The sequence below is a fragment of the Cinclus cinclus genome, chromosome 2 (genome assembly GCF_963662255.1).
Source record: "Cinclus cinclus chromosome 2, bCinCin1.1, whole genome shotgun sequence".
In the NCBI taxonomy this organism is placed as follows: domain Eukaryota; kingdom Metazoa; phylum Chordata; class Aves; order Passeriformes; family Cinclidae; genus Cinclus; species Cinclus cinclus.
The window spans coordinates 16406823-16417786 of NC_085047.1; the positions used below are offsets into that span (position 1 = coordinate 16406823).

The 10964-nt window shown below is 39.0% G+C and overlaps 1 protein-coding gene across 1 annotated transcript; it reads right to left on the bottom strand.

The window, feature by feature from the left end:
* Positions 1-364: 364 nt before the first annotated feature.
* On the bottom strand, positions 365-10590 carry MAP3K7CL (MAP3K7 C-terminal like). Its single transcript, XM_062515392.1, has 2 exons — positions 10330-10590; positions 365-687 (listed from the first exon to the last, which is right to left on the bottom strand). Exons 1-2 carry the CDS (start codon positions 10410-10412, stop codon positions 507-509), a joined length of 264 nt encoding a protein of 87 aa, XP_062371376.1. The 5' UTR covers positions 10413-10590; the 3' UTR covers positions 365-506.
* Between the last annotated feature and the right edge of the window lie 374 nt (positions 10591-10964).

Below are 10964 nucleotides of genomic sequence, written 5' to 3' on the forward strand. Positions count from 1 at the left end.
CAACAGTGTGAAGGTGACATGAAGTATAGTTTTTACTAGTGAAGAGATCTGCTTCAAGATAACTTCCAAACACTTTAGGCATGAGGAAAATAATTTAAAAAAGAATTCACCAAACTAAAATTGACATACATTTATTCCATATATTAACATTATCCCTGCCGTATGCCTTAGTATGATCCAAATTTCCAACACAGAGACTATTTATATAATTTTCTAGTCTGTCCATATCTTCTTAAATTGGAAGAAATATGTTTAGAAAAGAAACCTGATCCACTAGAACATATACTGGGGATAGATTAAGTTCAATTACGTTACTTGAAATAAAACATCCATTATATAACAGATGAAATATCCATTACATTAAGCTACTGGGAGGCAAGCATTAAATCAAATATAGACTTCTACATACTCTGTGTCTGTAGTAAAGTGTTGTAACATATTAAACAGATCTTTATTTTAAAATCTCTTTCCAGCACAGGACCAATCCTGTATGAGCTAGTTGGGAGTTATGAGGAACCCTGTCTTTTTTGATACTGTATCCTGAGCTTTTCCAGCTGCTCCACGCACTGCGTCTGGGCCAGCTTCAGTGTTCGGTTCTCCTCTGTCAGTTCTGCATACTCCTTAGCCAGCTGAGCAGCATCCATGCTTTCTTTTTCCACTTGTTCCAGTCTGGCAATCAGCTCCTTTCTGACAATTACGAAAAAAAAAAACAAAACAAAACAACAAACAAGTATTAAAAACGGCAGTAGGCAAAAATTTGTTGTCATGTGTTAGGTCAAAGATGGGCTGTGGGTTGTTAATTTACCTTTCATTACTTGAACTTGTGTGAAACAAGGACCTAGAAAATTAATTTTTTAGAGTCCTGTTTTTCCCCTTTAAAAGACTAAACTTCCAAAGTCTTGGATAGGTTTGCTGTTCAGTGGCCAAGCCTGAAAAATGCTGTATTTATCTGTCTGTATTTGGGACTGTTCAGCAGAAGAGAAGTCTTTGGGGAGACCTTAGAGTCCCTTCCAGTACCAAAAAAGGGTCCAACAGAGCTGGAGAGGGACTCTTGACACAGGTGACAAGACAAAGGAATGGCTTTGAACTGAAAGAGAGCAGGAAATGGGATATTGGGAAGAAATTCTTCACTGTGAAGTTGGTGAGGTCCTGGCACAGAACCTGTGGGTGCTGCATCCCTGGAAGTGTTCAAGTCCAGGCTTGGAGCAACCTGGGATAGTGGAAGGTATCCCCTGCCCATGGCAAGGGGTGGAACTGGATGAGCTTTAAGGTCTCTCCCAATCCAAACTATTCTAGTGATTGTATATTCTGTGCTCTCTAACTTCTGTAAGAGTTGAGCACACAGTTCATGGAGGAGAATCAGGTTCCTGGAGATGACTTGCTAACACTTTGCCAGAACAGTAACAATTTATTTTTCTCTTGATACCAGATACCACTGAAAGAGAGGGAGGTGTTTTTGTTTGGTTGGTCAGATTTATCAGTAAATTCTTTGAAGAGCATGGTTTCCTTTTCTCTACTACAAACAAATTCAGTAAGTATTAGGCACTGAATCTGAACTACATATATTATTTCTATAATGTGTTTAGGCTCAGACCTTAGCCCTATTGCTGAGGAAGAGCAGTATAGCTGCAAACCTGACCCCTCCTGGTCCTCTTAAGTACAGACATAAAAGGATTTAATCTGTGACTTCTGGATGGAGTCACACAGTGCCCTGTATTCCCAGAGCTGGTCAGGAGCAGGAGTTTCCTATATAGTATCAACTGAAATTACCTCAGCACAAGTTAAGATAAAAGAGGTCTTAAAACACTCTGAAGGCATGAGTAATTCACAGAGTATCTAATTGCTCTCCCCTTAGTCACCCACCAGGCTAGCCTGGCCTCTGGGTTTCTTTTTCCCTTCAAGTCAAAAATCCACCCGTTACAGGAAGTCTCTTCTAAAGGGCTCTTTTGATCATTCTGTCGCAGAGATTAATTAATCTTTTAACTGTTCATAGCCCTGTGACTTTATATCTCAGTCATGTCAAAACAATGCTTATAAATCATCAGTGGGAAGTTAATGCTTTCATAGTGGATAGATTTCACTGCAGTCCTTAAAGGAGCTACTTGTCAGGCTAGACCAGTAATTTCAGACAGGAAATTCCTACAAATTGGGAATTCTATTCCCGCAGATCAGAGTATTCACGAAAAGATAACATTTCTGTGTATGCTGATCATTTATGTTACTTGTAGCTGAAAAGCTACCACTTCGAGCAGCAAAACTGTAAATCTGGCCTTGGAAAAACACTTCTGTGTGGCCCTCTTTTAGGATCAATTTAACCTTCCTCTGTCTTTATTTTAGATTTCAGTGATAGCAGTGTTTGCCCACGGTTTAGTTGGCTGTTTACAGTCACAGTTACTGTAGTTCAAGGAGTCACAAGTTAGAAGAACAGCCTTGGTACAGCCATTTCTACCAGCTGTGCTTCCCATAGGTAAAAAATAAAAGGATATAAAAAGACGAGAGAGAGAAGAGTTAGCAGCTGTTACAGAATTTTAAAATCAGCCAAAGAGGCAGCATGTTGGCATCCTCCTATATAATTGTTTTTCACTACTGAGGTAATGCAGAGCAGCTATGCTGCAGCAAAGCCTCTTCTTTTTCCTTTCACCAGGTGACAGGTGCATTAAATCAGGCCTTTGAGGGGAAACATCAAGAGGGTACTTTTGCTCACTAGAATTCTCTTTACATTTAACACAATATAGCTGTACAAGTTTTAAACATAGCAAGCCACTAACAGGTTCATTTCTCTGTGGCTGGGCCATTCTAGATCAATAAGTTTTCAAAGAAGTCAAGACAATCTTGCTAGACAGCCCCTAGTGATTTCACACGAGAGAAATACGTTCAGGGACAGTGAGGTTGTACAATTCCAGACGCTTTTTTTTTTTTTTCCCAGTCTCCTGGGACTTCCTCTGGAAGACTTTTATCTCTGGAGACCAAATGAGAACTTCTGCAATATTTCTTTGCAATTATTCTCTGGTGCAATGTTGGACTGAAGGGTTAAATTAAACTCTTTCAAATTACAGACTGTTAAATCAGAAGTGTCCAAACAAATGAACTGAGAATCATTCTTCCTTACTTTTCTTACACTCATGAGCTTCTTAAAAGGGAGATGCAGCGAACACACTACTAGGTAATCCACATCTTAAAAGCAGGTAATTTTTTTCTGTGGGAACTTTCAGTACTTGAAAAGGAATAATACTGACTATACTGGACTTGAGCCAGGAGAGGCAAAGACAGACAACATGCAAACTCAGACAGCTCTGGTATTGAAGGTCAGTCCTGATTTGATGACATTCTGTGCAGGCATGGCTTTCATGCCACCCTTCAAGCAGCACAGATAACTTCTCTCCCATCTCCCCAGGATTTAGCTTTGCTATCAAAGAAACTATAAATGCATTCAAATCAAAATATACTCATTGTTGTAGTCCACACTCTTGGACCTCCCTCACAGAAAGCAGTTTCCTTGCACTGAGGTAGTAAAATTGCCCACTTCTGAGTCAGCAGAACCTACTTAGTCCCTTCCCATCAGGATCAACACCTGTTTATGGGATAGGGTGACGTTTCAGGCTAATACTGTCAGCCTGCCACAGATCTAAAATTAGAGAACCAGGGAATTGCTAAATGTTATGAATGGTGTAGTTTACGGAGCTCAGAAAAGGGTGAGGACAGTAACTAACATTTACATCTGATCTAATCCAAGATTTGAACTTATCTTTCAGAGGTTAAAGAACACCATACTAAGCTCTTGCACCATCTAGACTTTGTTGTGGATGCTTAATAAACAGATGTATCACTGTGTAATCTTTTTTTTCTGTTAATGGTTACCCAAGTTTAAATATTAACAATATTGATAAAGTATTTTCTAAAATAGTGCTGAGGTACTCAAAGCCTTGAGAGAATCTGTATCATGCACTTGAAGTGTTCTTTTTTGGGGAGGGCTTTGGGAGGCAACATTAGTGATTTGCATCATAAACCAATAAACCACAAGCAGGAGAAAAACAAAGCATGGTCTTAAGGGAAATGATTTCTCTTTCTCTGGCCTTAATGACTAAGCATGCAGAGAACAGAGCTCCTCAACACTCATATTCACAAGGAATAAATACAAAGAAAAGTGACAGACTAAGCAGATAAATCTGTCTGGAGATAAGTGTATTTAGAGACGGACTAGACACAAGGAAAACATTTTCCAGAATACAAAGAATCAGATTTGCCTTTCCCCCATTGTGAACAAGTTATTCAGGATCATGCATCTGTGGCAGTTCAGTATCTTCTCCAACAACTGGTGCGTACTGGTGGCCATAAGGTCATTTTCTCTTCCCACATTTGGTATGGCTTTCCCATCAGGGAGAATTATGAGACCCTGTAAGGTAACTGCTGTCTGAAGAGACTTTCCTTGCATGTTCAAAGTCTACTCCTTAATTTAAAAATAACACCATTAAAGACATTAAAGTCTGTTTTAATATAAATGAAAATGTATCTCAGATGCCAACATATAAAAGGTCACAGAATGACAGAATAGCTCGAGTTGGAAAGGCCCTTCCAAAGGCAAGGACACTTCTTCTAGAAGAGGAGGTCTCTCTTTGTATTAGAAAAACGGTAATTTAATTTCTAGTATTTGGCAAGTAACGTGTATTTTGCATACAGGTGGGATGATAAAAAAAGACTGGTCTAGAATGGGAAAATTATTGAGCTAAAACACTGCCTTTAAGGTGTACACCAATCTTTTCCTTAAGTACCTGGAAATCTGAAAACTACTTGTCTTCACAGTGTTGGGAAAGACACTCAGGAAACAGTGTATCTGGATAAATCCTCTGGACTAAAAAGTGTAGAAACAGTCCTGTGGTCATGAGAGCAAGCTAAAACATACGGAAGACTCCCACAGAATTAAGCAGACATTTCCACTGCACGTCATTTGCCAGGAGGGTCACTGGGATCCTGGATTTTATCATCAATAGCATGTCCAGCAGGACCAGGGCAGTGACTGTTCCCCTGCTGGGCACTGGTGAGGTCACACCTTGAGTCCTGAGTCCAGTTCTGGGCCTCTCTCCACCAGAGAGACATTGAGGGGCTAGAGTATGTCCAGAGAAGGGAATGGAGCTGGGGAAGGGTCTGGGGCACCACAGCAGCTGAAGGAGCTGAGCTGGCTCAGCCTGGAGAAAGGAGGATCAGGGAGACCTTTTCACTCTCCACAGCTCCTTGACAGGAGGGTGCAGCCAGGTGGGGATTGGGCTCTGCTCCCAGGAAACAAGGGTCAGGGTGGGAGGAAATGAACTACTGTTGTGCCAGGGGAGGTTCAGATTAGATATCAGGAAAAACTTTTTAATCGAAAGGTTTGTCAAGCACTGGAATGGGCTGCACAGGGAAGTGGTTGAGTCACCATCCCTGGAGGTGTTGAAAAACATGTGGAGGTGGCACTTGGGGACACTGTTTAATGGTGAACAGGGAGGTGGTGCCGGGTTGGTGGTTGGACATGACAATCCTAAAGGTCTTTTCCAATCTTAACAATTCTATGATTCTATGTCTATTCTAATGTGTAAAAGAAGGAAAAGAAATCATATCCATGGCCAAGAAAACGAGTGATCCTAAACAAGGTGGCGATCAAGTTATATTTTCTGTAGAGTTATATTAGAATTGTCTGTGGGAGGAAAAAGAGATAATCATCCAGTGCTAAGAATATAAGATACAGCTAGCAACCATGGCAACTCTAATATTTAACTGCATAATCCAGGGTCATTATCTAGTAATAGCAATATAACAAGTGCTCAAAATAACCAGCCATCTCATCGCTTTCACCCAAAGTTAGATACCCAAAACCATCTGCTATGGAAATACGTGTGTGTTTCTGGAACATAAATTAAATTACATTCTGTGCCCTAAATGTGGTGTGTTCTCGCTTCCACACCCTTTTCTTTATTTTCAATCATGTCTCCCATTCCAGAGTGGCTTTTTCCCTTGTACTACTTATTGCTGGCATAAATGTGAAGAGTTTGAATGAAGACAGCAAACAAAACTATGATTTAATTAGCAAAAAAAATCTACCCAATGTTCTTTCAAATTCTTGCTTCCTTTTTTTGTTCACAAGTAACTTCTTTTCCCATCCTTACTTGCTTTGTCCTTTGATTTTCCCTTTTTTGAAATTGCAACCTCTTTTCCTCTCTCATTTCCCATTTTCCTGTGAAATACTTGTCATCTTCTCTCCCACTGCCAGCCTACTATATTCTTTTGCTATCTATATTGCACAAAAGAGAAAAAGTAAGTAAGCTTTGTTCTCTCCTTGATGGAAAACAATTCCTGTCATTTCGCTTCACTGACATTTTACTTTGGCCATACTCCATGCTCACATTACATGTTGAGATAAGCAGAAGTAAAAGCCTTTGAAAAGCTGTAAAAGACTCATTGTTTTTCACTATTGTTAAAACAATGTTTTACAACTTTCTATTTCTTATAGAATAATATAAAAATATACCTGCATATTATTTTACGTATGAAAAGTTACACTGTACTTTGGAGGTTGTAACAAAAAATGTTTAAAGCAGAATTAACTCTATTACTTTTTTTTTTTCCTAAAAAGCTCTAACATCTGTCAGGTTAACATTATTTCTTCATCCTAAGAGGAAGCAAATAAAAATATTTGCTCAACCCATTTTCTTCTTTTTTTCCTGTCAGTCATAACCTTCAGCATTCTGTGTGTACTATCAACAGGCACCACAGGTACAGAAACTTCCAGGTGAGACTTGTCATTGCAATGACACAGGTGAATTGATCTGTGGAGAGAAGTTGGGAGCACTGGCAAGGGTACCATCCAACAACGCTTGTGATTGTCTTTGGTAAAAATGTACACTGAAAAACACTATAAAAGCTGTTTGCTCCCACTATGCATTATGTTCCCATTTTAAGGGATGCAACTTGATCCATATCCATTTAATCAAAATAATATTTAAAAGAAATTGACAAATAGATAGCAGGTGTAGCTGACAACTGGGAATTTTCATTTCCATACCTGCAAATTCAAATGTAGAAGAAGAAAACCATGGCAGGGGCAAATTTTAGAAAACTGCAAACTCTATGTTTTCAATTTGATTGTAATTGGTATTGAGGCTAAAAGCTTGTGCATCTCATCAGACTTTTTAGACAAATCAAAGCATTATTCCCTTTTAAAAATGGAATACTCAATACTTCCAGTGATGGGGCAGCCAGGGCTGTCTGGGCAACAATTTCCAGTGCCCCAACATCCTCACAGGGAAGAATTTCTTCTTAATATCCAATCCAAACCTACTCTCTGTCAGTTTAAAACCACTCTGCCTTGTCCTGTCTCTATGTGCCCTTGTAAATAGTCTCTTTCCATCTTTCTTGCAGGCTCCTTTCAGGTAGCAAAAGGCCACAATTATAAGGTGCATATGTAAGTATATACATATATAAGTATATACACGTATATATATACATATATATATGTGCACACTTAATGCAAAATATGCATGCCACCCCAGCCATCATAATCCACTCTTTATTCAGTATGTGCCAGCCCCTAAACTCTTTTACTGTAAGTAAAAGAACATTTTTAGATATAAATCAGTGAACACGATAGCAAAATTCTCTTCTACGTCCTGCTTACTCCTTTGCCTCCACTCTTATACTCCCTTTCTATCTAGTTTTAGATAAAAATCAAGGCTATCATGTTCAGGTTTGTTTGCTTATATGTGTGTAGGTCACATGAGTTCCAAAAACTTTCTAATCCAGCTTTCAATTTCAACCAAACTTCATGTGGTAAAGAGGTCCCAATTAGTTTCTGGAGGATTTAATAAAAACAGACTGCTACAGAAAGGAAAGATGCATGATGGGGGAAGGCAGTATCATGAGACCTGCTCCAAAAGACTGCAAAATGAATAATCTACCTGGAGGAAAGAGATATAAAGAGACCACATCTGGAGAAAAAATATCTTCAGTTGGCATCTGCAGCTTGTTAAGCCTCAAAATCAGGCAACCACAGTGCACCAGCTTGTAGGAATTAAACATCTTTGATCCCAGTGCTGTAGGATCACTTTTTCAGATTAAGACACATGGGAGGTGTGAAAGGTGCTGCCCTGATACTTGTCATGTTTAGGCATTCACAGCTATACAGCATGTGAACAAAAGGCTGCAAATATGTAATTAAAAAGTGCATACGAATCTCAATAATATAATTCCATTCGTTGCCTTTTACAGCCACTCATAACAGAGGTTCACTGGGACATGGAATTCCCAGAACAGGTTCAGCAAAGATAGCAGTGGTGGAAGCTTCCTGGCATTGTTCCACTGTTGACATCCACTGGTGGAATGAAGGAAAATGCCAACCTGAAGCCCTTTAATTCATCCTGGGTAAGCACCACTGAGAGGCTGACCTCTGGACTCAGAGGCTGATTAGGACAGTTGTGAGTTCAGGTAAACAATTTTGTGCATGTACTTGCTGTTCTCAAGAAGCAAACCATTTCTAATTTAGCTAGTACCACAGACATATAGATAAAAAAAATTGCACTCAAACAGCAACTTTTTTTATTCCAGAAAGTGCAAAAATATACATGAATGTCTCATTTTCATGGGCTCCAAGCATTCTCCCTAAAAAGTCATAACTGATTCAGGGTTGTGCCAATAATAATAATAAAAATAATAATAGTAATAATAATGGATTTATATTAGTAGACTCTAAAACCCAAATGATTGGAGACTACCTATGGTGTTTATACAACTAAAGTCAAACACTTAAGCAAACATTTAATCTTTTATATTGCACTTGGATTTTCAGAGTAGACAAAGGCACGTGGTTTCTACTGAATTGATTGCTAAATACATATCTAAGCAGCTTATATCAAACAATCAAATTTGAAAAATCATTGCAAATTTTAAAAAATTACCTCTCTTCCAATCTTTTTAAAAATACCACTTGCTTTTGATTGACCAAGTTCAATTAATGGTGAATCAAATGCAAATGCTGCAAATATGAATGAAATGCAAAATGCATTTTCCCATGACATTGGACATCTTCTTTTTTAGCTTTTGCTCCAGTCTGCCAGCATCTGAGTGCCACACAGATCCTTCAGTGAAAGGGGATTTGGAGTGGGAAACTTCAACTAGCTTTGACACTTTAGGCAAAAAGTAACTATATTGTGCCTATAAGATAAAGACATCTCACTTTCTTCTCCTGCATAGTTTGGATTTCAGGGAGTTCTTTGGCTGTTTTGTAAGACTACAGGATTTCAACAGTTTCCTTCCCATCATCTTGCTTCTGCAGCTGAAGATTCCCATGGATGCAAACCTGGCTGAACAGCAAGGTCAGCTGGGCAGAGATTTCACTACTCATCTTCTTTCCTCTACCTGAATTTCTTTTTCAGGTTTCTTGTGGAAAGGGACCGACAGCCACAGAGTGCACTTTGCCATTTAATAGTCAGGCAAAAGATGACAGGGCTATGAGTACAGGCCATAGACATGAAAAAAAGTCTCCAGCTTATTCACTTTGGGTATGAACACCTGAAATGCCAATGTATATTGAACCAGTGTACACAAAAACTTAACCACCTCACAGAAACATGCTTACTAATATTGTCAAATATTAATGAGGATTCATTTTGTTCTTCATTAAGTGTGCAACATTTATTGAGAAAACTAAAATTGAAAAGGAAACTGCACCAGCTGAACTGGATTGTTATGTGACCTGGAGACTGTCAGTGAAAGTTTTAAGGGACATCAACAAAGCTGAGGGCCCAAAATTACAACAGCCCTTAGTGGACTCTGTTGATCCTATAGAGCAATGGCCAACTTGTGCTCTACTGTGACCATAGGCAGAGGCATGAAATCATAGGATCATAGGATAGTTTGGGTTAGGAGGGACCCCAAAGATAATCCAGTTCCAACCGTGTGCCACAGGCAGGGGATACCTTCCACTGGACCAGGTTGCTCTAAGCCCTGTCCAACCTGGCCTTGAGCACTTGCAGGGATGGCACAGACACAGCTTCTCTGGGAAACTTGTACCAGGGCGTCATCACGCTCACTGGAAAGAATTTCTTCCCAATATCCCATCTATCCCTGCCCTCTGTCAGTTTGAAGCTGTTCCCCCTTGTCTTGTCACTCCAGGCCCTTATAAATAGTCTCTCTCCATCTTTCTTGTAGGCTTCCTCCATAATACATGTATAAATAAAGTCTATACATATATAAGTGTGTATGTATATAAAGTTAGACAGAAAATACAATGTTAAACCTCCATGTTTCAAACAGAGTTTTACAAAGAGAATATATGACAGTAAATCCTTTGGGAAAGTTACTCACTTTCTTTCTTCCAGCAGAGCAATTTCTTTCTTGACCTCATGGTACTCTTCTGCTATTTTGCAGTGCTGTTTATACACCTGCATAGATTCCTTAGAGTCATGACAAGGAGGAAGAGGCTTTAAGAAAAAAAAAAAGAAGAAGAAAAAACCCCACTGTTTTTTGAATGAAATATTATGTAAAGCTCCACATACTTTAAAAGATACAATATTTATCTAAATTCCTGTGAGAATACCTCAAGAATTTTTCCCCTTGACTGCAGTATATGGTCAGCTATTTCTAGCAATGGCCTTTCATGGAAGGAAAAAACCAAAACAGTTCCCTGTATAAGAATATGTGTAAAAATTCAAACTTATGTGTAAAACTTCAAACATTGTGAGAATTTTCAGAACTCTCCTTGTCAGCTTTGCAAAGTATCCCTTGAGATTTTTCGAAGAAGGATTTCTCCCTTACCTCCCTCTTTTTCAGCTAGAGTGGTATGTAAATATTAAAGCAGATGCATTGGTCAGACCTATCACATACATCTTTACACTGCCAGGAACTGACATCATTGCAGAAAGATCAACTTTTTTTCAATGCACACTGAATGTAATAAATATGGCAAACAAAACCAAGCTGTCCTAGGACTCCTTACATGA

Coding starts and splice junctions, on each gene's coding strand:
- MAP3K7CL (XM_062515392.1), bottom strand. CDS start 10,412: ATGCAGGTGTATAAACAGCACTGCAAAATAGCAGAAGAGTACCATGAG. Junction 688..10,329: donor GCTCTGCTGGAAGAAAGAAA/GTGAGTAACTTT, acceptor CGTAATTGTCAG/AAAGGAGCTGATTGCCAGAC.